The sequence below is a fragment of the Lagopus muta genome (assembly GCF_023343835.1).
Source record: "Lagopus muta isolate bLagMut1 chromosome 35 unlocalized genomic scaffold, bLagMut1 primary SUPER_35_unloc_4, whole genome shotgun sequence".
NCBI lineage: Eukaryota > Metazoa > Chordata > Aves > Galliformes > Phasianidae > Lagopus > Lagopus muta.
This window is the reverse complement of record NW_026040161.1, coordinates 1-27,733: the sequence shown is the minus strand read 5'-3', so window position 1 is coordinate 27,733 and position 27,733 is coordinate 1. Positions and strand designations below refer to the sequence as shown.

Below are 27,733 nucleotides of genomic sequence, written 5' to 3'. Positions count from 1 at the left end.
TTCATTCCGTGGGGGCGGGGCTTGGCGAGGGGTGGGCGGGGCCTCGGGGGCCGGGCCGGATGTTGATTGGCCCAAAGGGGCGGGATTGCTCCAGCCGCAGCCAACCAGCAGCGCAGAGATCTACAGAAGGGGCGGAGCTTAGAGCAAGCCACGCCCATACACGCCACACGAAAAACCCCAATTGGCCGCATCGGACGAAGCTCCGCCTCCCTTACCGAGACAAACCCGGAAAAGCCGCGCCCACAACTTCCGGGGGGCGGAGCTCGGGAGGAGCCCACCAAGCTCCGCCCCCTCCGGTCGCCCCGCCCCCTCCAGCGCCAACCTATAGGGACGACGGAAGTGAAGTCGGATCGGGGTTAAGCCACGCCCACAGTCCTCCCAGGCCCCGCCCACTGACCGCCGCAACGAGGCCACGCCCACCGGCGGAAGTTCCACCTCTTCCGGAAGTTCAGGCAGAGGGGGCGGGGCTCTGCAGATGGCGGAGTTAAACCTGATTGGTCGCTGGCTCGTGACCACGCCCACCCTTCCCCTCCTTACTCAAGCCACGCCCCCCTCAGACCTCAGTTCCTCCGCCGGGGTCACCAGAGGGCGGAGCTCTTCCGGGGTCAGCTCCAGGGTCAGCTCTGCCCCACCGGAACCATAGAGTCTCATAGGGAGCCATAGGGAACCATAGAGATCCCATAGAGGGACAGAGGGACCCCATAGGGACCCCATAGGGACCCATAGGGACCCCATAGGGACCCATAGAGACCCCATAAGGACCCATAGGGACCCATAGAGACCCACAGAGACCCCATAAAGGCCCACAGACCCCACAGCCGCCCCACACGAACCTGAGGACGGCGGCAGCCCCACACTCGGTTCTGGGATCTCTCTGGGTTCCTGTATGGGACGCATTTATGGGGCTGACCCCAAAGGGACCCCATACAGACCCATAGAGACCCATAGAGACCCATAGACACCCCACAGCTGTGGGTCTGACCCCATAAAGCGACCCCACAACTCACCTCCACCTCACTGGGTTCCGGCGCTGTGGGGCGGGCGGCTCGGACCCATAGATCCAAAAGCTCGGGGGGCAGCCATCCTATGGGGGGGGGAGGGGGGGGGCATCCTATGGGGCTGCCCCATAGATTGGGGGGCTCCTATTGGGGGGCAACCTATGGGGCTGAGGGGGCACTTATGGGGTGAGGCACTTATGGGGTGGGGGGGCACTTATGGGGCAGGGGGGCACTTATGGGGCGGCCCCATAGCGCTCACCTGCTGCTGGGGTCCTGAAAAGCTCCACTGGGGTCCGACGCCATTCGGGGTGCAGCTCTGGGATGATCTGTGGGGCGGCCCCATAGATGTGGGTCAGCGCCCCATAAGTGTGGGGCAGCCCCATAAGTGTGGGGTGGCCCTATAGGTGCAGTGTGGCCCTACAGAACTATGGGGTGTCCCCATAGGGCCACGGCACGCTGTAGGGTGGCCCTATAAGCTATGGGGTGGCCCTATAGAGCTATGGGGCGGCTGTGCAGCGCTATGGGGCGGCCCCACACGCTATGGGGTCTCACCATGGGGCCGCAGTGCGCTGTGGGGTGCAGCTGAGCCCGGATCTCCTCGGCTGGGATCTGAAGTTCGGGGTCGATTCGGGGTCGGCGGCGCCGCCGGGGGGGTGGGGGGGCCTATGGGGCAGAAATGGGGCGGCCCCATAGGGCAGAAATGGGGCGGCCCTATAGAAATCCCATATGGACCCCACAGGCCCCATAGAGACCCATAGAAACCCACAGACCCCATAGAAACCCCACAGAAGCCCCACAGACCCTATAGAAACCCCATAGACCCCATTGAAGCACCGAAGACCCCATACAGTCCCCATAGAAACCCCACAGACCCCATAGAGACCCATAGAAGCCCCAGAGACCCCATAGAAACCCCACAGACCCCATGGAAATCCCATAGAAGCCCCATAGACCCCATAGAGACCCACAGAAGCCCCACAGACCCCATACAGACCCCATAGAAACCCCACATGCCCCATAGAAACCCACAGGCCCCATGGAAACCCCACAGAAGCCCCATAAACACCACAGACCCCACTGAAGCACCAAAGACCCCATAGAAACCCCACAGGAGCCCCACAGACCCCATAGAAACCCCATAGAAACCCACAGACCCCATAAAAGCCCCATAGAAACCCCACAGACCCCATAAAGACCCCGAGACCCCATAGAGACCCCATAGAAACCCCACAGACCCACAGAAACCCCATAGGAGCCCCATAGACCCCATAAAAACCCCATAGAAAACCCACAGACCCCATAGAAACCCCACAGACCCCATAAAAACCCCATAGAAAACCCACAGACCCCATAGAAACCCTATAGAAACCCCACAGACCCCATAGAGACCCACAGACCCCATAGAGACCCACAGACACCATAGAAACCCCACAGAAGCCCCATAAACCCCACAGACCCCATTGAAGCACCAAAGACCCCATAGAAACCCCATAGGAGCCCCACAGACCCCATAAAAACCCCATAGAAACCCACAGACCCCATAGAGACCCCATAGAAACCCCACAGACCCCATAAAAACCCCATAGAGACCCCACAGACCCCATAGAAACCCCACAGACCCATAGAAACCCCATAGGAGCCCCATAGACCCTATAAAAACCCCATAGAAAACCCACAGACCCCATAGAAACCCCATAGAGACCCACAGACCCCACAGACCCCATAGAAACCCAACAGACCCCATAGAGACCCACAGATCCCACAGAAACCCCACAGACCCCAGAGACCCCAAAGAAACCCCACAGGAGCCCCATAGACCCTATAAAAACCCCATAGACACCCACAGACCCCACAGACCCAGGAGACCCCATAGAAACCCCATAGAGTCATAGAAACCCCATAGGAGCCCCATAGACCCTATAGAAACCCCATAGAAACCCCACAGACCCCATAGAAACCCCATAGAAACCCCACAGACCTCGGGGGGCAGCTGGGGCTCCTCAGGCGCTTCCAGCCCTATAGGGCAGAACCGGCTCTTATAGGGCCGCCCCACACTTATAGGGCTGCTCCCCCCTTATAGGGCTGCCCCCCACTTATAGGGCCACCCCCCACTTATAGGGCCGCCCCACACTTATAGGGCCGCCCCATAAGCGCTCACCCGGCTCTGGGACCCGCAGCTCCTCCTCCTCCTCCTCTGGGATTTCCTCCACTGTGGGGCAGGAGCAAGTTATGGGGTCAGTCCTATAAAGGAGGCCTGCACCCCATAGCGACCCATAGGGACCCACAGACCCCATAGAGACCCCACAGAAACCCCATAGGGACAGAAAACCCCATAGAAACCCCATAGAGACACAAAACCCCATAGAAACCCCATAGAGACCCCATAGGCACCCAGAAACCCCATAGAAACCCCATAGAGACACAAAACCCCATAGAAACCCCATAGAGACCCCATAGGGACCCATAGTGACCCATAGAGGCCCAGAGACCCCATAAAGACCCCACAGGAACACAAAACCCCATAGAAACCCCATAGAGACCCCATAGAAACCCACAGACCCCATAGAAAACCCCCAGACCCTACAGAAACCCCACAGACCCCATAGAGACCCCATAAACCCCATAGAAACCCCACAAACCCCATAGAAACCCCATAAACCCCATAGAGACCCCATAGAAACCCCATAGAAACCCCACAAACCCCCCAGCTCACAGTGGGGCAGCAGCCGGGATTCAGCCTCACTCAGGAACTGCAGCTCCTCTGGGGTCGCCTCGGGGAGCTCAGCTTCCTGTAGGGCCGCCCCACAGCGCCCCATAACCGCCCCATAGCTGCCCCATAACCGCCCCATAGCTGCCCCATAACCACCCCATAACCGCCCCATAACCGCCCCATAGCCGCCCCATAACCACCCCATAACTGCCCCATAACCACCCCATAGCTGCCCCATAGCTGCCCCATAACCACCCCATAACCGCCCCATAGCTGCCCCATAACCGCCCCATAACCACCCCATAACCACCCCATAGCCGCCCCATAACTGCCCCACAGCCACCCCGTAACCGCCCCATAGTTGCCCCATAGCGACCCCATAACCATCCCATAACTGCCCCACAGCCACCCTGTAACTGCCCCATAACCGCCCCATAGCTGCCCCATAGTGACCCCATTACTGCCCCATAGCTGCACCATAACTGCCCCATAACCGCCCCATAGCCACCCCATAACCGCCCCATAGCCACCCTACAGCCACCCCATAACCTTTGCTATGGGGCAGCCCCATAACCCCCCCCCCAAGCACCCCATAACTCCATAGGGCCGCCCCACCTCCAGCAATGGGGTCGGAGCGACGCCCTCAGCCTCCCTCATGGTGATGCTCTCTGGGGTGGGGGCTGTGGGGGGGACATGGGGGGGATGTGGGGTCTGTGGGTCCCTATGGGGTCCCTATGGGTCCCTATGGGGTCCCTATGGGGCTCTATGGGGTCCCTATGGCTCCCTATAGGATCATTATGGGGTCCCTATAAGGCTTTATGGGGTCTTTATTGGGTCCCTATGGGGCTCTATGGGGTCCCTATGAGTCCCTATAGGATCTTTATGGGGTCCCTATGGGGCTCTATGGGGTCCCTATGAGTCCCTATAGGATCTTTGTGGGGTCCCTATGGGGCTCTATGGGGTCTCTGAGTCCCTATGGAAGCTCTATGGGGTTTTATGGGGTCTTTATTGTGTCCCTATGGGGCTCTATGGGGTCCCTATGGCTCCCTATAGGATCTTTATAGGGCCCCTATGGGGCTTTATGGGGTCTTTATGGGGTCCCTATGAGTCTCTATGGGTCCCTATGAGTCCCTATAGGATCTTTACGGGGTCCCTATGAAGCTCTATGGGTCTCTATGGGATTTCTATGGGGTCCCTATGGGGCTCTACGGGGTCCCTATGGCTCCCTATAGGATCTTTATGGGGTCCCTATGGGGCTCTATGGGGTCTCAGCTATAGGGCAGCCCTATGGGGTGAGGGATGCAGTTATGGGGTGAGGGCCGGTGCTGTGGGGTCCCTATGGGGCACCAATACCCCATAAATCCCCCCCCTCCGCCCCATAAGTATGGGGTGGAACTCACCCAGAAACAGCGGCTCCTCCAGGACCTGTGTGGGGTTGTGGGGTTATGGGGTGGCTGTGGGGCTGCCCCATAGCGAAGGTTATGGGGTCACTATGGGGTGGATATGGGGCTGCCCCATAGCAAAGGTTATGGGGTCGATATGGGGTGGATATGGGGCTGCCCCATAGCAAAGGTTATGGGGTCGATATGGGGTGGATATGGGGCTGCCCCATAGCAAAGGTTATGGGGTCACTATGGGGTGGATATGGGGCTGCCCCATAGCAAAGGTTATGGGGTCGATATGGGGTGGCTGTGGGGTGGCTATGGGGCGGATATGGGGTGCATGGGGTGGTTGCAGGGTGTTATGGGGTGCTATGGGGTTCTATGGGGCAGCTATGGGGTCCTTATGGGGTGGTTGTGGGGCGGATATGGGGTGTATGGGATGCATGGGGTGCTATGGGGTGGCTATGGGGCAGTTATGGGGTGGTTATGGGGTGGCTATGGGGCAGTTATGGGGCAGCTATGGGGCGGCTATGGGGCAGTTATGGGGCGGCTATGGGGCAGCTATGGGGCGGCTATGGGGCGGCTATGGGGCGGTTATGGGGCAGTTATGGGGCAGCTATGGGGCGGCTATGGGGCAGTTATGGGGCAGCTATGGGGCGGCTATGGGGCGGCTATGGGGCGGCTATGGGGCGGCTATGGGGCAGTTATGGGGCGGCTATGGGGCGGCTATGGGGCGGCTATGGGGCGGCTATGGGGCAGCTATGGGGCAGCTATGGGGCAGTTATGGGGCAGCTATGGGGCGGCTATGGGGCGGCTATGGGGCAGCTATGGGGCAGCTATGGGGCAGACCTGCAGCAGCTGTGTGGGGCTGGGCAGCCCCACAGCCATGACCCCAAAGAAAGGATCGGGGGCGAATTCCAGCTCTGCCATGGAAGTGCGGGCGTCTGGGAGCAGCTGCAGCCTGGGGGGAGATGGGGGGCAGGGGGGGAATGGGGGGAGATGGGGGGAGATGGGGATGTGGGGTGGATGTGGAGTGGATATGGGGCGGTTATGGGGTGGTTGTGGGGCAGCCGTGGGTCGCACTCACCGCACCGTGGGGCTGAGGTCGATGCTGGGCGGTGGATGCAGGCGGTGCAGGCGGCCCCACACCGACGCCACCTCCTCTGTGGGGCGCACAGCCGTCGGCCCCACCCCCATATCGCGATACATCGCCCCGTGTCGCGACGCATCACCCTCATATCGCGATACACCACCCCCAATCGCGATATATCAGCCCCCACACCACCCCCATATCGCAAGGTCCCTCCCTCTACTGCGATATCCCATCCCCTATCGCGATATATCGGCCCCCACGCCACCCCCAATCGTGATATCCCACCCCCTATCGCGATATATTGGCCCCCATACCACTCCCATATCGCAATATCCAGCCCCCTATCGCGATATATCAGCCAGCATATCTATCCTATTGCGATACCCCACCCCCAATCGCGATATATCGGCCCCCCCCCCCCCCAATCGTGATATCCCGCCCCCTATCGCGATATATCGGCCCCCCCACCACCCCCACTCGTGATATCCCGCCCCCTATCGCGATATATCACGACACGCCACACCTGCCAGCGCCCCACACTGCCTCCAATAGACGCGCGTCAGGCCGAGCTGCAGCTGCGCCGCCAAGTAAAGGGAGCAGCGAAGGGGCGGAGCTTCGGCAGGGAGGGGCGGGGCCAGCGTGCGGGGCAGAGCCAATCCCTGCACGAAGGCGGCCAGGGCCGAGCTGCCAGGGGGCGGGGCTTCCGTCAGGGGGCGGGGCTACGGCCAATAGGGGCGGGGCCGACAGAGCCCCATAGGGAACCATAGGGGGCCATATGAACCCATGAGACCCCATAAGGCCCCATAGGACCCCATGAAGACCCCATAAACACCCCATAACCCCATAGGACCCCATAGAGACCCCATAGAACTCCATAAGGACCCCATAAAACCCCTTATGACCCCATGGAGACCCCATATGACCCCATAGAACCCCATAAGACCCCATATGACCCCATAGAAACCCCATAAGACCCCATAACCCCATAGGACCCCACAGAGACCCCATAGAACTCCATAAGGACCCCATAAGACCCCATAGGACCCCATAAGAGCCCATAAGAGCCCATAGAGGCCCCAGAGAGACCCCATAACCCCATAGAGACACCATAAAACCCCATAACCCCATAGGACCCCATGGAGACCCCATAGAGATCCCATATGACCCCATAGAACCCCATAAGACCCCATAGAACCCCATAAGACCCCATAACGCCATATCACCCTGTAAGACCCCATAAGGACCCCACAGAGACCCCATAAGACCCCATAGGACCCCATAACCCCATAGGACCCCATAGAGACCCCATAACCCCATAGGACCCCCATATGAATCCATAACCCCATAGGACCCCATAGAGACCCCATAACCCCATAAGACCTTATAGAGACCCCATAAGACCCCATAGGACCCCATAGAGACCCAATAGGACCCCATAAGCCCATAGAGACTCCATAAGACCCCATAGAGACCCCATAACCACATAGGACTACATAGAGACCCCATAGAGACCCTGTATGACCTCATATGACCCCATATGACCCCATAACACCCATAACCCCATATCACCCCATAAAGACCCCGTAGAGACCCTATGAAGACCCCATAACCCCATAGAACCCCATGGAGACCCCATATGACCCCATAGAACCCCATAACACCCCATAACTCCATATCACCCCATAAGGACCCCATAGAGACCCTATGAAGACCCCATAACCCCATAGGACCCCATAGAGACGCAACAGGACCCCATAAGACCCCACAACCCCATAGGACCCCATAACCCCATAAGACCCTTTAGAGACCCCGTAAGACCCCACAGAGACCCCGTATGACCCCATAGAGACCCCATAAGACCCCATAGAGACCCTGTATGACCCCATAAGACCCCACAGGACCCCACAGAATCCCATAAGACCCTGTATGACCCCATGACCCCATAGGACCCCATAAGCGCTGACCAGGTTTGGGGCACATCCACAGCCATCACCTCCCTGCGCTGCAGGCGGGACACGCAGGTGGCCGCCAACCTGGGGTCAAGAGGTCAAGGGTCAGAGGTCACAGGTGGGGTCAGAGGTCACGGGGGGGTGATGACCCCAAAAGGGCCCCGTTGGACCCCAAATCCTCACCAAATGGTGCCGAAGCAGCCGCTGCGCCGCTGCAGGACCTCGGGGTGGTAAAACATGGGGGGAGAACAAAGTGGGGATGGGGACCCAAAAATGGGGGTTATGACCCCAAAAATGGGGGTTGGGACCCCAAAAATGGGATTTCTGATCCCAAAAATGGGATGTTTGGACCCAAAAAATGGGTTTGGGAGCCAAAAATGGGGTTTTTCGACCCAAAATTGGGAGGTTTTGACCCAAAAATGGGGTTTGGGGACCCAGAAATGGGGTTTATGACCCCAAAAATGGGGATTGTGACCCAGAAATGGGATTTGGGGACCTAAAATTGGGATTTCTGACCCCAAAATGGGGGTTTGGGAACCAAAATTGGGATGTTTTGAACCAAAAATGGGTTTTATTGACCCAAAAATGGGGGTTGGGGACCAAAAATTGGGGATGGGAACCCGAAATTGGGATGTTTTGACCCAAAAATGGGGGTTATGACCCCAAAAATGGGATGTTTTGACCCAAAAAATGGGTTTGCGGACCCAGAAATGGGATTTGGGGACCTAAAAATGAGATTTCTGACCCCAAAATTGGGGTTTGGGACCCAAAAGTGGGGCTTTTAGACCCAAAATTGGGGTTTTTTGACCCAAAATTGGGATTTTTTAACCCAAAATTAAGAAAATGAATAAATAAATGTCAATATTAATAGTAAATAATTATTAGTAGGAATTCTAATAATTAGCCATTAATAGCCCATCAGTGTACCATTAATAAGCCTTTAGCAATCACAAATAAATCCTTAATAATTCATTATTAAATAAAATTGATTAATTAATATTAAGATTATTAATTTCTAACAAGTCGTTAATAAGTCCTTAATAAATCGTTAACGATCCCCCAATAATAATAAATAAAAAATTATAATAAATTAATCATTAAAATTAATATTATTAAACATTAAATAATATTAAGTTATTAAATATTAATATTATTGAATTAATAAATATTAACAGATTGATAATTTGCACTGTAATATTACATATATAATATTATTATTAATAGATTAATAGATTAATAATAATAACTACATAATAATCTTAATAATTAACACCTCATCAAGCCACCAACACAGCACCAAATAATCGTTAATAAACCGCTGATAAGTTCCTAATTAATTACTAATGAGTTACAAATAAATCCTTAGTAAGACATTAAAACATTAATGATTATTAATAATCCATTAATAAACGATTAATAATAAGGTGTTAATAAGCAGTGAATGAGTCGCTAATGAACCATTAATAAGAACTTAATGAGGCGTCAATAAATCACTAATAACCAATCAATAAATCGTTAATAACCCGCCAATCATTAATAAGGTGTCAATAAATCATTAATAACCCATCAGTTAATCATTAATAAGCCATCAATAAACCATAAATAAGATGTCATTAAGCCCCCGACGCGCCGCAGACGAACGGCTCATTAATTAACGCTAATTAACTCGTTAATTAGCGGCAACCAAAGCCGCCATTTTGGCGCGAAACGCCCCGAAAAAAACGGCGATTTCACCTCAAAACTTCAAGGCCCCAAAACGGCCCCAAAACGGCGGGAATTTGACCTAAAAACGGCAAAATTGGACCCAAAAACGGCAGAATTGGACCCAAAACGAGGAAAATTCGTGGAGCCGGAACAAAAATCGCGGTTTAGACCCCAAAATGAACCAAAAACCCCCGAATTTTCCACAAAACCTCGACTTTACCTCACAGCTCCCTGCGGCTCTGCGGCTCAAAATGGCGCCCGCCGCCCCCAATCCCGCCACAAAATGGCGCCCGCCGCCCCCAATCCCGCCACAAAATGGCGCCCGCCGCCCCCACTCCCGCCTCAAAATGGCGCCGCTCCCCCCGGCCCTTCAATCCCCCCCCGCTTCCCCTTCAGCTTTTGCCCAAAATCCCGCGGTTTCACCCCAAAACCCTTCGAATTCACCCCCCTTCTCTTTCCTCCAACCCAGGCTCTCAATCACCGCTAACGAGCAGCTAATTAGCCGTTAATTAGCAATTAACCGCTCAGCAAAATCTCCGCTCCGCTCGGCCGACGCCGCGCTCTGCCTGCATGCGCTCGGCGCCGCCCCTTTTATCACCTCCATCAAGCCCGCCCGCTTCCCTTTCAACCAATCCCCTCGCGCGCCGCCATAGCAACATCCAATCAGAGCGCGCAAGGCACACACGTGACTCAAAGCGCATGCGCACTTTATTTAAATGATTTTCTTAAGGGGCGGGGCTCGGCCGCGATGGGCGGGGCTCCACGGGCGCTTCCCGCGCTAGCAGTTCGCGCAGGCGCGCTGCGTACTCCGCGTCGTTCTCGTTGTCGCCTTGCGGCGGCCTCCCGGCCGGCAGGTGGCGCTCAGCCGCCGCTCGAAGTTCGGCCGCTCCGTAAAGCGCCGCCGGATCCAAACCGCGCTCGTTGATCAGCCGCACCAGGTATTCGGCGTAGTGAGCGCTGGAGCGGAAGGGGCGGGGCCAAAAGCGGAAGTGGGTGGGATGGAGGCAGTAAAGAAGCGGTGGGTACCATAGAGACGTGTAGGGAACCAGAGAGACCCCATAGAGAGCCATAGAGCCCTACAGTGATCCCAGAGTGCCCCACAGAGACCCCAAAGTGCCCCATTAGGACCCACAGAGACCCCAAAGTGCCCCACTGGTACCCTTAGAGACTCACAGGGACCCCACAGTGCCCCATAAGGACCCATAGGGACCCCAAAATGCCCCATACAGACCCACACTCCCCCATTAGTGCCCCATGGCGACCCCAAAGTGCCCCCTAAAGACCGACAGAGACCCGCAAGCACCCCATAGGAGCCCATAGAGCCCCACAAGTGCCCCATAGAGATAAGCAGAACCCGACGTATCCCCATTAGTGCCCCATAGGGACACACGGGGCCCCACAGATCCCCATTGCTGCCCCATAAAGACCCCAAAGTGCCCCCCAGCCCCTTCTATGTACCGGCACAGCCCAGCCTGCCCCACAGCTGTGGGTCTCCCACAGGCAGCATCGCGAGGGGGGGCCCCGGGGGTCTCCTTCAGCTCTTGCAACCAGCAGCCACCTGGAAAGGGGGGGGCCGGGTCACAGCGTGGGGTCACACGAAGGGTTCAGAGGTCAAAGGGTCAAGGGTTAAAGGTCAGTGGGGTCAAGGCTTACCTCCGGGTGGGGGCTGGGCTCCGGATGGGGGTTGGGTGTCATACGGGACTCCGCCCACCTGGGTGAGGAGCCAATGAGTGACCAATGAGAGATGGGCCCTACCGGTCCTCCAAGAGGACCTCCCAACCCGCAGGGGGCGCCAGCACCGCTCCTCCCAGAGCCGCTCTATCCCTACTGGGTCGCATTGGTCCTCCAGGCGCTGTACTCATCCCTCCCCCTACTCTAGGAGCCACTCTATGCTCCAAAGTCCTCCAAGAAGTCCTCCAACTGCACCCTTCACCCCATAGAGCCGCTCTATCCCCACTGGGTCCCATTAGTCCTCCAGGCGCTGTACTCATCCCTCCCCCCACTCTAGGATCCACTCTATGCTCCAAAGTCCTCCAAGAAGTCCTCCAACCCACAGGGGGCGCCAGCACCGCTCCTCCCAGAGCTGCTTTATCCCTCCTGGGTCCCATTGGTCCTCCAGGCGCTGTACTCATCCCTCCCCCCACTCTAGGATCCACTCTATGCTCCAAAGTCCAACCCACAGGGGGCACCTCTTGCACCCCCCATCCCATAGAGCCGCTCTATCCCCACTGGGTCCCATTGGTCCTCCAGCCTCACCTCCCACCAGAAGAGGGCGCTGTACTCATCCCCTCCACTAGGATCCACTCTATGCTCCCAAGTCCTCCAAGAAGTCCTCCAGCCCCACCCCACAGAGCTGCTCTATCCCTATTGGATCCCATTGGTCCTCCAGGCTCACCTCCCACCAGAAGGGGGCGCTGTACTCATACCCTCCCATTAAGATCCACTCTATGCTCCCAAGTCCTCCAAGAAGTCCTCCAACCCACAGGGGGCACCTCTTGCACCCCCCATCCCATACAGCCGCTCTATCCCCACTGGGTCCCATTGGTCCTACAGGCTCACCTCCCACCGGAAGGGGGCGCTGTACTCATTCCCCCCCTTCCCCCCCCCCCCCACACACACACACTCTATGCTCCCAAGTCCTCCAGGAAGTCCTCCAGCCCCCCCCCCCAGAGCCGCTCTATCCCCCCCTTGCTGTCTCTCCTCCCGACCTGCAGGAGGCGCTGCAGGCGGCGCGGCTCCCAGTCCCGCAGATGGAAGGCGCAGTGCCGCGGGTGGTGGGCGTGCAGGGAGGGCCGCAGGGCGCAGCGCGGCAACGGGCAGCGCTGTGGAAACGGCGCCCCATAAGTGCCCCATAGCTGCCCCATAGGCACCCCATAGCTGCCCCATAAGTACCCCATAGCCGCCCCATAAGTGCCCCATAGCTGCCCCATAAGCACCCCATAGCCGCCCCATAAGTGCCCCATAGCTGCCCCATAGGCACCCCATAGCTGCCCCATAGCCGCCCCATAAGCACCCCATAGCCGCCCCATAAGCACCCCATAGCTGCCCCATAAGCACCCCATAGCTGCCCCATAAGCACCCCATAGCTGCCCCATAGCCGCCCCATAAGCACCCCATAGCCGCCCCATAAGTACCCCATAGCCACCCCATAAGCACCCCATAGCTGCCCCATAAGCACCCCATAGCTGCCCCATAAGTACCCCACAGCCGCCCCATACGCACCCCATAGCTATCCCATAACCACCCCATAAGTACCCTATAGCCACCCCATAACTCCCCATATCCCCCCTACAGCCCCCATTCCCACCCCATATCCCCCCACTAAACCCCATAACCCCCCATATACCCCATATCCCCACCCCATAACCCCCCTCCACCCCCCACACCCCCCCATTCCCACCCCATATTCCCACCCCACATCCCCCATTCCCACCCCATTACCCCCTTTTACCCACCCCATATCACCCCTATTCCCACCCCACACCACCCCATACCCCCCCCATACCTCCCCATACCCCCCATCCCACCCCATATTCCCCCCATTCCCACCCCATAACCCCCCTTACCTCCCCCATACCCCCCCATTCCCACCCCATATCCCCCCCCATTCCCTCCTCATTCCCCCCCCATATACCCCATATTCCCCCATTCCCCCCCCATTCCCCCCCACACCCCCCATTCCCACCCCATAACTCCTCTTTCCCACCCCACATCCCCATTCCCACCCCACACCCCATACTCACCCCATACCCCCCATTCCCCACCCCATAACCCCCATATCCCCCCTACAGAACTCCATACCCACCCCATACTCCCCCATAACCCCCTTTACCCACCCCACATCCCCCCATACCCCATATTCCCACTCCATACCCCCCCATATCCCCCCCTATTCCCCCCCATACCCCATATTCCCACCCTATAACCCCCTGCTCCCCCCCATATCCCACATTCCCACCCCATAACCCTCCCATAGCCCCCCATTCCCAGCCCATAACCCCCATTCCCACCCCATACCCCATATTATTACCCCTTCCCCACCCCATAGCCCCCACTCCCCCTCCATACCCCCCATTCCCACCCTATATCCCCCCATTCCCCCCCATTCCCCCCCATATACCCCCCATTCCCCCCCCATTCACCCCACACCCCCCCATATCCCCCCATATTCCCCCCCCACATCCCCCCCCGTCCCCCTCACCTCCCTGGGATGGAAGGCGGCCCCGCAGCCCCCACAGAACTGGTGGCAGCACTGGGAGCACTGGAAGTGCAGGCAGCCGCCGCGGGCCAGGGCGAACCATTGGGAGCAGTGTGGGCAGGCTGGGAAATGGGGAGATGGGGGGAGAGATGGGGAGATGGGGGGAGATGGGGGGAGATGGGGGGAGATGGGGGGGAGATATAGGGGGAGATATGGGGAGAGATGGGGAGAGATATGGGGGGAGGTGGGGGGAGGTGGGGGGGGAGATGGGGAGGCAGATATGGGGGGTCAGGGGGGGATGGGGGGAGGTGGGGGCAGATATGGGGGGAGATGGGGGGAGATGGGGGGGAGATGGGGGGGGAGATGGGGGGCGATGGGGGGAGATTGGAGGAGATATGGGGGGAGATATGGGGAGAGATGGGGGTCAGGGGCGGATGGGGGGACATGGGGGTCAAAGGGGGACATGGGGGGGATGGGAGGAGATGGGGGTCAGGGGGGTTATGGGGGAAATGAAGGAGATGGGGGTCAGGGGAGATGGGGGGAGATGGGGGGAGATGGGGGGAGAGATGGGGAGAGATATGGGGGGAGATATGGGGGTCAGGGGGGGGATATGGGGGGAGATGGGGGGAGATATGGGGGGCGGTGGGGGAGGATGGGGGGAAGTGGGGGGAGATGGGGGGAGATGGGGGGAGATGGGGGGAGAGATGGGGGGAGAGATGGGGGGAGATATGGGGGGAGATATGGGGGGCAGATGGGGGGGAGATGGGGGTCAGGAGGGGGAGATGGGGGGAGGTGGGGGTCAAAGGGGGACATGGAGGAGATGGGGGTCAGGGGGGTTATGGGGGGACATGGGGGGAGATGCGGGGAGATGGGAGAAGTGGAGGAGATGGGGGAGATATGGGGGGAGATGGGGGTTGGAAGGAAAGATGGGGGTCAGGGGGGTTATGGGGGAGATGGGAGGAGATATGGGGGGGGAGATGGGGGGAGATTGGGGGAGATATGGGGGGATATGGGGGGAGATGGGGCAGATGGGGGTCGGGGGGGAGATATGGGGGCATGGGGAGCAAATATGGGGGATATGGGGGCATGTGGGGAGATGGGGGTTGGGGGGAGATGGGGGGATGTGGGGGGGGAGATGGGGGGAGGTGGGATGGGGGTCAGGGGGAGGTGGGTGGAGATATGGGGGGAGATGGGGGGGAGATGGGGGGGAGATGGGGTCAGGAGAGGAGATGGGGGTCAGGGGGGAGACGGGGGCAGATATGGGGGGAGATGGGGGAGATATGGGGGGAGATGGGGGAGATGGGGGCCAGGGGGGTTATGGGGGAGATGGGGGGAGATATGGGGGGGGAGATGGGGGGCGGTGGGGAGGATGGGGGGAAGTGGGGGGAGATGGAGCAGATGGGGGTCAGGGGGGGAGATATGGGGGCATGGGGAGCAGATATGGGGGATATGGGGGCATGGGGGGAGATGGGGGTTGGGGGGAGATGGGGGGAGATGGGGGCAGATATGGGGGCAGATATGGGGGCAGATATGGGGGGACATAGGGATCAGGGGGGGTGGGGAGATGGGGGGACATGGGGGGAGATGGGGGTCAGGGGGGGGATGAGGGGAGATGGGGTGAGGATGGGGGCAGGTGGGAGGAGATGGGGGGAGATATGGAGGTGGTGGGGGTCAGGGGGGGATGGGGGCGGATTTGGGGGGAAGATATGGGGGGAGGTGGGGGTCAGGGGGGCCATGGGGGCAGATGGGGGTCAGGGGGGGATATGGGGGGAGATGGGGGGAGGATGGGGGGAGATATGGGGGTCAGGGGGGAGAGATATGGGGGATTTGAAGGCATGTGGGGTCGTGGGTGAGGAGATGTGGGGTCATAGGGGGCAGATATGGGGCCATATAGGGGCCATAGGGGGACATGGGGTCATAGGGGGAGATCTGGGGGGTATGGGGTCATAGGGGGGACCCACAGCGACCCATAGCGACCCATAGGGACCCACAGCGACCCATAGAGAACCATAGAGACCCACAGCGACCCACAGGGACCCATAGGGACACACAGCGACCCATACCGACCTACAGCAACCCATAGGGACCCATAGGGATCCCCAGTGACCATTAGGGACCCATAGCGACCCATAGGGACCCCCAGTGACCCATAGGGACCCATAGGGACCCACAGGGACCCACAGCGACCCCTAGTGACCCATAGCGACCCACAGGGCCCCCCCCGCGCCCCCCAAGTCGCACCAATGCCGTGCTCGCTCAGGAAGGCCTCCAGCCCCACAGGCTCCACTTGTGGGTCGCGCTCCCGCAGCCACAGCGCGAACTCAGCGCAGGACAGAGCGCCGTGCTCAGGGTGCCACTGCGGGGGGCAGAGCTGCTGCGCCCCACTGCTGCCCCATAGCTGCCCCATAACCACCCCATAGCTGCCCCATAACCACCCCATAGCGCCCCATAGCTGCCCCATAACCACCCCATAGCACCCCATAGCTGCCCCATAAGCACCCCATAGCCACCATATAACTGCCCCATAACAACCCATAGTGCCCCATAGCCGCCCCATAGCGCCCCATAGCACCCCATAGCTGCCCCATAAGCACCCCATAGCCATCCTACAACTACCCCATAGCATCTCCATAGCGCCCCATAGCCGCCCCATAGCTGCCCTACAACTGCCCCATAACCACCCCATAGTCACCCTATAGCACCCCATAGCACCCCATAGCTGCCCCATAACCACCCCAGAACCACCCCACAGTACCCCATAGCGCCCCATAGCCACCCCCACGACCACCCCATAGCACCACACAAGCACCCCATAAACACCCCACAGTATCCCATACCCACCCCATAACCACCCCACTGCACCCCATAGCCGCCCCATAGCGCCCCATAACCACCCCATAACCACCCCACCACACCCCATAGCCGCCCCACAGTGCCCCACAGCCACCCCATAACCACCCCATAACCACCCCACAGCGCCCCATAGCCGCCCCACAGCCGCCCCCCAGGCCCCAATGCTCACGGGCCGCAGGCAGCGCGGGCAGCAGCTCTGCTGGCACTGGGGGCACTGGGCCGGGCCGCGCTCCGCCTCGAAGATGAACCCGAAGGAGCACTTATGGGGCAGGGGGGGTCAGCATGGGGACCCCATAGGGACCCATAGATCCCCACAGCGCCATAGGGACCCATAGATCCCCCCCAGCCCCATAGGGGCCCATAGATCCCCCCAGCCCCATAGGGGCCCATAGATCCCCCCAGCCCCATAGGGGCCCATAGATCCCCCCAGCCCCATAAGGACCCATAGATCCCCCCCAGCCCCACAGAGCCCCACAAGTGCCCCCCCCGCCCCACAGCGCCCACCTGGGGGCACCACAGGAACTGGGGGTCCCTCAGCAGCTCGCGCTCCGTCAGCTTCTGTGTGAACAGCTGATAGGTCTGGGGGTCCAACTCCTGGCGCAGCTGGGGGCGCAGTGGGGCTCAGACCCACAGAAACCCCATAGAGACCCATAGAGACCCATAGAGCCCCATAGAGACCCATAGGAGCCCCATAGAGACCCATAGGAATCCATACAGACCCATAGCAACCCCATAGAGACCCACAGGAGCCCCATAGAGACCCACAGGAGCCCCATAGAGACCCATAGGAACCACCTCCAGCCCCATAGGGATCCACGAAGACCCACAGAAACCCCATAGAAACCCATAGGAACCCCATAGAGACCCATACGGATCCATAGAGACCCATAGGGATCCATAGAGACCCATAGGAGCCCCATAGTGACCCATAGGAACCCCATAGAGACCCATAGGAACCATCTCCAGCCCCATAGGGATCCATACAGACCCATAGAAACCCCATACAGACCCACAGAATCCATACAGACCTCCTCCAACCCCATAAGAACCCATAGGGACCCACAGAAACCCTATAGAAACCGATAGAGACCCATAGGAGCCCCAGAGAGACCCATAGGAGCCGCCTGCAGCCCCATAAGGATCCATAAAAGACCCATAGGGATCCATACAGGCCCATAGGAACCCCATAGAGACCCATAGGAGCCCCATAGAGACCCATAGGAACCGCCTCCAGCCCTATAAGGATCCCTGGAGACCCACAGAAACCCCATAAGGACCCATAGAGCTGCAGACACACACAGACACCCCATAAAAACCCATAGAGACACACAGAGACCCATAGAAACCAACACGGACCCACAGAGACCCACAGAGACCCATAGAGATCCCTAGAGACCACCTCCAACGCCATAACGATCCATACAGACCCACAGCAACCCCCAGAGACCCATAGAGGCCGCCTCCAACCCCATAAAGACCCACAGAGACTCACAGAGACCCACAGCAACCAACAGGGACCCAAAGAGACCCACAGAGACCCATAGAGGCCGACAAGGACCCACAGCCCCCCACAGCCCCCCTTTACGGCCCCCATTTACCTGCACGTCCAACGTGGAGAAGTAGCAGAGCCGCGCCGCCTCGTCGCGCAGGTCGGGCCGCCCGCAGGCCGGGCAAACCAGGTCGGCCACGGCCTTCTCCTTCACCCCGATGGTGAAGTGCTGCCTGAAGCACTCGGGGCACAGAGCGCACTCGCAGCCCGTCAACCACCTCATCTACATTAAAAAAGCCCGACCCGGTTTTAAAACGCTGCTTTAAGCCTTCACGCAGCCCCGCCATCACCTTTTGCCGCCTCAAAGCGCGGCTCCCGGGGCGCAAAATGGCGCCGGCAGCGCTGAGGCGGCCGCAAAATGGCGCCGTCGCTATGGCAACTCCCGCCTTTTTACCCCCCCTGTCGTTGCCATAGCAACTCCCGCCGCTACAGGGCGGTTTCCATGGCAACTCCCGCCTTTCGCGCTCGCTTTGCGTTGTTCTGATTGGCCGGGCTCGTTTCCACAGCAACTCCCGCCCCGCCGTTCCCATAGCAACATGCAGCGCTCTGATTGGTCCGGCCCAAGCTCACATAGAAACACGCAGCGCACTGACTGGTCCGGCCCAACTTCACATAGCAACACGCAGCGCTCTGATTGGTCCGGCCCAAGTTCACATAGCAACACGCAGCGCTCTGATTGGCCCGGCCCCCCGTCGCCATAGCAACTCATAGCCGGCTCAGCAGCCCTACCTGCTCCCTGGGCAGCGCCCAGCCGCACACGGCGCAGTCGCATCGCAGCCTCCGTCGGATCTGGGCCCGATCCGCGCAGCTCCGCACGGCTTCCACCAAAGCCTTCAGCCCAGGGGACGCCGCCGACCCGGGGCTCAACCCCAACTCCCTGCCCATGGCCACCAACAGCAGCGCGCGGCCCCAGCTGGGCAGCGACAGCGTGGCCAGGGCTCTGCGGGCCAGAGCCTGAAGGAAAGGGCAGAAAATCCCACAGGGATCCTTCAGGAGCCGTAGGGACCCATAGGGACCCCAGAGAGACCCACGGGCCCCATAGGGTCCCATAGAGACCCCATATGCACCCACAGGGACCCAAGAAACCCCATAGAGAGTCATAGGGACTCATAGGAACCTATAGGGACCCATAGGAACCCATTCGAAGCATAAGGGTCAATAGTGCCCCCACTAAACCCATAGCAACCCATAGAGACCCCATAGAGACCCATAGGCCCCATAGGGTCCCATAGAGACCCCATAGGCACCCATAGATGCCCACACGGACCCAAGAGACCCCATAAAGACCCATAGGAACCCATAGGGAGCGTAAGGGTCAGTAGGGCCCCGTTAAACCCGTAGGGACCCCATAGAGACCCATCGGCCCTATAGGGTCCCATAGAGACCCCATAGGCACCCATAAGGACCCTATAGATGCCCACAGGGACCCAAGAGACCCATAGGGACCCATAGAGGCCCATAGGGACGCATAGGGACCCACAGGAATCATAAGTATCAGTAGGGCCCCGTTAAACCCATAGGGACCCCATAGAGACCCATGGGCCCCATAGGGTTGCATAGAGACCCCATAGGCACCCATAGATGCCCACAGGGACCCAGGAGACCCCATAGGAACCCATAGGGACCCATAGGAACCCATTGGAAGCACAGGGATCAGTAGGACCTCACTAAACACATAGGAACCCATAGGGACCCCATAGGCACCCATAAGGATCCTATAGATGCCCACAGGGACCCAAGAGACCCCATAGAGACTCATAGGGACCCATAGAGACCCATAGAGGCCCATAGGAACCCAGGGACCATAGGGACCCATAGGAATCCCATAGGGACCCATAAGAATCCCATAGGGACCCATAGAGACCCATAGGAACCCAGGGACCATAGGGACCCATAGAAATCCCATAGCGACCCACAGCCCGCCCATAGGGTCCCCCAGTGCCCCATAGCCGCCCCACGGAGCCCCGTCTGTGCCGAGCTGAAGCAGGAAGGCCAACCGGCCCGGAGCCGCACCTGCTGGTCGCCGCAGCCGAAATCCAGCGGCGGTTCCTCGAGCTCCCAAAGGCGGGACAGGAAGGGGCGGAGCTTCCGGCGCTGCACTTCCGGTAAGGCCCGGCGCAGGGACCAACCCACGTGATGCAAGGCGGGCTCAGCGACCGAGCGGGGGAAACCGAGGGAGAGCAGAGCGCGGAGCTGCGGCGGCACGGACCGGAATGAAACCAGTATAAACCAGTATAAACCAGTATAAACCGGCACGAACCGGCATGAACCGGCACGGCCGCGCGCTGCTCCTTCCGGCTCCAACAGGCAACAAATTCCTGCCCTGCCTCTTTAAGATCCCACCCCCATAAGCACCGCCTTTTCCGGCCCCATAACCAATCAAATCCTTCCCCTGTGGCACCGCCTTTTCCGGCCCGATAACCAATCAAATCCTTGCCCTATAGCACCGCCTTTTCCGGCCAATCAACCAATCAGATCTCACCGAATGCCCGGCGTTTCTTCCAGTGCCCATTAATTGGATCCCAACCCACAGCTCCCGCCTCTTCCTGCCCAGCAGCCAATCAAATCCCACCAATCTTAGGCTTTACCTACTTGTGACCCATCAGCCAATCGTATCCCGCGCCCTTAAGCCACACCCCTTCTGATCCATCAGCCAACCAGCCCTCACTTTTGCAGCCCATCAACCAATGGCATCGCGCTCCCCTTCAGCCCCACCCTTTTCTAACCGCGCAGCCAATCAGACCCCACCGTTCCCGGCTCCACCCACCTTCCTTTTCCTCTCTCCCATCATGCCTTGCAACGCGAGGGCAGGATTTCCCTGCGCCCTGATCCAGGCGACGGCGGCTTCTTTCAGGGCGGGGCCGGAAGCGTCGCTCCCTGATGACGTCATCAAAAGGCGCAGCTCCGCCCCCAGCGCCGCCCTGGCTCGAAGCACCGCCCCTTTGGCTCCGCCCCCAGCCGCCTGAGCCAGGCGAAGCACCGCCTCCACCGGGACGGACTGCGACTCCGCCTCCTGGGGGCGGGGCCAGAGGGAAAGGGGGTGGGGTTAAAGTGGGGGTGGAGCCAGAGAGAAGGGGGCGGGGCGATCGGGAAAAGGGGGCGGGGTCAGAAGGAAGGGGGGCAGGGCCATTTGGGGCTCCTTACCCGCAGCAGCTGCACCGTTTTCATCCCATCTCTGCGCAGCCTCTCCTGGCGCCGCCGCTCCGCGTCCTCATATCGCGATAGATCCCCATATCGCGATAGGTTCTCGCGTCCCGATGGCTCCTCGTGTCGTGACAGCCCCTCGAGTCGCAATATATCCCCAAATTGTAAGACATTCCCTCGTTCTGATGGTTCTTCATGTCGTGACGAGGCGTGATGTCGTGACATTGACCCAAAATGTCGCGATATATCATCGTATTGCAGCGCGTCCTCCCGTCGTGATGCGTCCCCAGGTCCTGACGGATCCCCGTGTCGCGATACGTCCCCGTATGTCGCGATATGGCGCTGCGGGGCTCCGTTCTGCGGGGTCGCATGGGGTGGTTGGGGGGAAATGGGGGCAAATGGGGGGGAAATGGGGCGAATTTGGGGGAATCTATGGGGCAGGGGGGGATCCATAAGGTTCTATGGGGTTTTTATGGGGCGGGGGGGGGAGAATCTATGGGGTTCTGTGGGGCTTTTATCGGCTGGGGAGGATCTATGGGAATCTATGGGGCAGGGGGGGGGATCCATAAGGTTCTATGGGGTTTTTATGGGGCGGGGGGGGGACGTAAAGGGGATCTGCGTGGCAGAAGGGAACCGTGTGGGGTTTTCTGTGGGGCAGGCGTTACCTGTGGGGCTGGGGGCGGCTTTGGGGCCAGGCGCGGGCGCTCGCAGACGGCGCAGAGCACAGCGGGACCCACGTTGAGGAACGTGCAGGACGTGCAGGGCCAGCGCCACGCGGAGCACGACGATGTGGGGCTGCCCCATAGACACGGCGTGGGGCCCACGGACACAGGGACCCATAGGGACCCATAGGGACCCGTAGGGACCCATAGAGACCCATAGGGACCCGTAGGGACCCATAGGGACACATAGAGACCCATGGGAACCCATAGAGACCCATAGAAACCACAGGGACCCATAGAGACCATAGAGACCCATAGCAACCCATAGGGACCCATAGGGACCCATAGAGACCCATAGGGACCCATAGCAACACATAGAGACCCATAGGAACCCACAGAGACCCACACAGACCCATAGAGACCCATAGGGACCCATAGGGACCCACAGAGACCCACAGAGACCCATAGGGAGCCATAGAGACCCATAGGGACCCATAGAGACCACAAGGCCCCATAGAGACCCATGGAGACCCATAGGGACACATAGGGACCCATAGAGACCCATAGAGGTCAAAAGGGACCCATAGCGACCCATAGGGACCCAGAGAGACCCATAGAGACCCATAGGGACCATAGAAACCCATAGGGACCCATAAGAATCCATAAAGACCCATATCGACCCATAGAGACCCATAGTGACCCATAGGGACCACAGGAACCCATAGCGACCCATAGAGACCCATAGGAACCCACAGAAACCCACAGAGACCCATAGAGACCCATAGAGAACCATAGGGACCCATAAGGATCCAGAGACCCACAGAGACCCATAGGGAGCCATAGAGACCACAAGGCCCCATAGAGACCCATAGAGCCCCATAGCGACCCATAGAGACCCATAGGGACACATAGGGACCCATAGAGACCCATACGGACCCATAGGGCCCCATAGAGAAGCATTGGACCCATAGAGATCAAAAGGGACCCATAGAGACCCATAGAAACCATAGAGACCCCATAGAGACCCATAGAGACCCACAGCGCCCCACAGAAATCCCATAAAAACCCCAGTGTCCCATAGACACCCCACAGCGCCCCACAGACACCCCACAGCTCCCCATAGCGCCATACCTTTCCCCCCCCGAGCTGGGGGTCACTTGTGGGGCTGCTCCTGTGGGGACATTCAGGATCAACCCAGTGCTCTGTAGGATCCTCCAGCCCCATAGGATGCTCCCTTGCCCCATAGAAACCCCACAGCGCCCTCCCAGCCCCATAGAAGCCCCATAGGAACCCCACAGATCCCTCCCAGCCCCATAGAACCCCATAGAACCCCACACATCCCTCCCAGCCCCATAGAAGCCCCATAGAAACCCCACAGATCCCCACCTTCCTCTCTGTCCGCATCCGACTCCAGCAGCTCCTTGGGCTCCTGGGGCAGAGAGAACCAGTATAAACCAGTATGGACCAGTATGGACCAGTACGGACCAGTATGGACCAGTATGGACCAGTATGGACCAGTTTGGGCAGCACTCACCTCGCGGGTTCCCTGCAGGACGTCGGTGATGAGGTGGGGGTTGGGGTGTTTGTTCTGCGGGCAGCACCAGTAAGAACCAGTAAGGACCAGTAAGGACCAGTAAGGACCAGTATAGACCAGTAAGAACCAGTAAGAACCAGTAAGAACCAGTATGGACCAGTATGGACCAGTATGGACCAGTGAGAACCAGTATGGACCAGTATGGACCAGTATGGACCAGTAAGAACCAGTATGGACCAGTATAGACCAGTAAGAACCAGTAAGAACCAGTGAGAACCAGTATGGACCAGTATGGGCCAGTATGGACCAGTGAGAACCAGTATGGACCAGTATGGATCCATAAAGACCACAGGGCTCCACAGAGACCCATTGAGACCCATAGGGACCCATAGAGACCCATAGGGACCCATAGAAACCACAGGGACCCATAACCACCCCATAACGACCCCTTAACCCCCCAATAAGCCCCATAACCACCCCATAAGCCCCCCATAAAGCCCCATAACCACCCCATAACCCCCCACAAGCACCCCATAGCCCCCCCACAGCCCCCTAAAACCCCATAACCACCCCATAACCTCCCCTATTGACCCCATAACCCCCCCATAACCCCCCCAACCACCCCATAAACCCCCATAGCCCCCCATAACCCCCCATAAGCCCCATAACCACCCCATAACCTCCCCTATTGACCCCATAACCACCCCATAACCCCCCAAACCACCCCATAACCCCATAACCACCCCATAACCACCCCATAGACCCCCATAACGCCCTTAACGGCCCCATAACCACCCCATAGCCCCCATAAGCCCCATAACCACCCCGTAACCCCCCCATAAGCCCCATAACCACCCATAACCCCCCCATAAAGCCCCATAACGACCCCATAACCACCCCATAACCCCCCATAAGCCCCATAATCCCCCCATAACCCCCCCTACTGACCTCATAGCCACCCCATAATGCCCACAACCACCCCATAACCGTCCCTATTGACCCCATAACCACCCCATAGCCCCCCTAACAACCCCATAACCCCCCATAACCCCCCCATAAGCCCCATAGCCACCCCATAACCCCCCCTACTGACCTCATAACCACCCCATAACCACCCCATAACTCCCCCTATTGACCCCATAACCACCCCATAGCCCCCCTAACAACCCCATAACCCCCCCCTACCGACCCCATAACCCCCCCATAAGCCCCATAACCCCCCCATAACCCCCCCTACTGACCTCATAACCACCCCATAACCACCCCATAACCCCCCCTACTGACCTCATAACCACCCCATAATGCCCAGAACCACCCCATAACCCCCATAACCCCATAACCACCCCATAACCACCCCATCCCCCCCCCCACCCCCCCCAGCCCCCCATCTCACAGCCAGCAGCAGCTCCAGCTCCGTTCTGAGCAGCAGCAGCTCCGCAGTGACGGCCGCCACGCGCCGTGGGTCCGGCTGGGCGCCGGGGGGGAAACTGCGCCCTTGGGGCCCCCCCTGCGTGTAACCCAGCTGGGACAGCACCTGGGGGGCAGCAAGGGGAGCTGGGCGGCTCTGGGGGGCTTTATGGGGTCTCTATGGGGCTCTATGGGGCCATATTGGATGCTATAGGGCTCTGTTGGGTGCCTAGGGGCCTCTATGGGCCTCTGTGGGGCTCTACGGGGTGCCTATGTGGCTCTATGGGGTCCCTATGGGGCTCTATGGGTCTCTATGGGGTGCCTCTGGGGCTCTATGGGGCTCTATGGGGTGGCTAAGGGGCTCTATGGGGTGCCTATGAGGCTCTATGGGGTCCTTATGGGACTCTATGGGGTGCCTATGTGGCTCTATGGGGTGCCTATGGGGCTCTATGGGGCGGCTAAGGGGCTCTATGGGGTGCCTATGGGGCTCTATGGGCCTCTATGGGGCTCTATGAGCTCTATGGGGCTCTATGGGGTGCCTATGAGGTTCTATGGGGTCTCTATGGGGTCCCTATGGGGCTCTATGGGGCGCCTATGGGGTCCCTATGGGGCTCTATGGGGTGGCTATGGGGCTCTATGGGGCTCTATGGGGCTCTATGGGGTCCCTATGGGGCTCTATGGGGTGGCTATGGGGCGTCTATGGGGCTCTATGGGCTCTATGAGCTCTATGGGGTCCCTATGGGGCTCTATGGGGCGCCTATGGGGTCCCTATGGGGCTCTATGGGGTGGCTATGGGGTGTCTATGGGGCTCTATGGGCTCTATGAGCTCTATGGGGTCCCTATGGGGCTCTATGGGGTCCTTATGGGTTTCTATGGGCTCTATGGGGCTCTATGGGGTCCCTATGGGGCTCTTTAAGGCCATATGGAACCACACGGGCAGTGGGCGGGGCCAGGGATAAAAAGTGGGTGTGGCCTACCGACCAGTGGGCGGGGCCGTGATGAAAGGGGGCGTGGCCTAACAGCGGGCCTGGCATGACGAGAGGGGCGTGGCCTGGTGAAGTGGGCGTGGTCACAAAGAAAAGGGGGCGTGGCCAGGCGCATCCTTGGGCTGGGGCTGATTACAGGGCCGGGGAAGGAGGCGTTAATTAGCGTTAATTAGCGTTAATTACCTGGATGACGGGCGGGTCGGGGCGCAGGGCCGGGCTGGGGAAACGCAGGCGCTGCCAGGCGGGGGGGGGGCCGCAAGTGCAACAAATTCCTGCCGCATTTCTCCAGCACCCGCAGCGTGCGACCCACTGCCGGAGGGCCCTGAGGGGTTAATTAGCACTAATTAGCGCTAATTACGCTGCCTTTGTTCCTCGTTAGGGCTTCAGAGCCCCTAGTAACCCACAATTAGCCCCAATTACTCTTCATTTGCCCATTAGCCCTTAAATACCCTTAATTACCCCCAATCCCCGCTAACTACCCCCAGTCCCCACTAATTACCCCCAATCCAAACTAATTATCCCCAATATCCACTAATTACCCCCAAACCCTACTAATTATCCACAATACCCACTAATTACCCCCCAATCCCCACTAATTACCCCCAATTACCCCCCAATCCCCACTAATTACCCCCAATCTCCTCTAATTACCCCAATCCCAACTAATTACCCTCAATTCCCAACTAATTACCCTCAATTCCCACTAATTACCCCAATCTCTGCTAATTACCCTCAATTCCCGCTAATTACCCCCAATTCCTCCTAATTACCCATAATCCCCACTAATTACCCCCAATCCCAATTAATTCCCCCCAACACTCACTAATTACCCCCAATTCCCGCTAATTACCCCCAATTCCTCCTAATTACCCACAATCCCCACTAATTACCCCCAATCCCCATTAACTCCCCCCAATACTCACTAATTACCCCCAATTCCCCCCAGTTCCCCCCAATCCCCCCTAATTACCCCCAATCCCCTCTAATTACCCCCAACCCCCACTAATTACCCCCCATTCCCCCCAATCGCCCCCTAATTACCCATAATTCCCCGTTAATGACCCATAATTCCCCTAACAACCGCCCCATTCCCCGCACTACCGCCCTCCATCCCTCATTAACACCCCCCCACCCCCCCCGCTCGCTAATTACCCCCGCTAATTAGCGCTCACCCCCGTGCCGCCCCCCCGCAGCAGGGCGGCGCCGTCAACATGGCGGCACTTCCGGTCGGGAGCCGCGGGCAGCGCCACCAAAGCCCACAAAGCGGAAGGGGCGGAGCCTGCGGGACTCCTCCGAAGCTCCGCCTCCAGCTCCGCCCACAGCGCCGCCTCGTTCACGTCCCGCTCCTTAACGCCGCTCTGATTGGCTCCCGCAGGCGCTTCTGCCCGCCCACTCGGCCCGCCGCCGCCTCCCATTGGTCGCATCCCCGCGGTGGCTCCGCCCACCCCCAAAAACCTGCCCGCTTTCCCCATTGGCTCCTGCCGTCGCTTGGGCCCACCCACTTCCCGAAGGGACTCCTCCTATTGGCGGGGCCCCCCCTGTAGCTCCTCCCACGGGTGGGATC

At 59.0% G+C, this 27,733-nt stretch overlaps 2 protein-coding genes across 2 annotated transcripts; both read right to left on the bottom strand.

Annotated features, from left to right (window-relative positions):
* Position 1: 1 nt before the first annotated feature.
* Positions 2-10,124, bottom strand: REC8 (REC8 meiotic recombination protein). Its single transcript, XM_048932681.1, has 16 exons — positions 8,316-10,124; positions 8,148-8,216; positions 6,707-6,867; positions 6,178-6,253; positions 5,940-6,051; positions 5,109-5,133; positions 4,324-4,388; positions 3,157-3,207; positions 1,551-1,661; positions 1,258-1,324; positions 1,008-1,084; positions 834-882; positions 560-623; positions 398-469; positions 216-322; positions 2-120 (listed from the first exon to the last, which is right to left on the bottom strand). The coding sequence occupies exons 1-16, from the start codon at positions 8,369-8,371 to the stop codon at positions 2-4; spliced, it is 1,281 nt and encodes a 426-aa protein (XP_048788638.1). The 5' UTR covers positions 8,372-10,124.
* Positions 10,125-10,526: 402 nt separating this feature from the next.
* On the bottom strand, positions 10,527-27,727 carry RNF31 (ring finger protein 31). Its single transcript, XM_048932687.1, has 20 exons — positions 27,342-27,727; positions 26,353-26,491; positions 25,170-25,310; positions 23,777-23,830; positions 23,629-23,671; positions 23,374-23,413; positions 22,246-22,375; positions 21,581-21,937; positions 21,204-21,449; positions 20,450-20,629; positions 19,166-19,390; positions 18,486-18,659; positions 17,392-17,490; positions 17,057-17,146; positions 16,276-16,390; positions 14,038-14,156; positions 12,545-12,658; positions 11,490-11,547; positions 11,295-11,394; positions 10,527-10,793 (listed from the first exon to the last, which is right to left on the bottom strand). Exons 1-20 carry the CDS (start codon positions 27,380-27,382, stop codon positions 10,562-10,564), a joined length of 2,697 nt encoding a protein of 898 aa, XP_048788644.1. The 5' UTR covers positions 27,383-27,727; the 3' UTR covers positions 10,527-10,561.
* Positions 27,728-27,733: the final 6 nt, after the last annotated feature.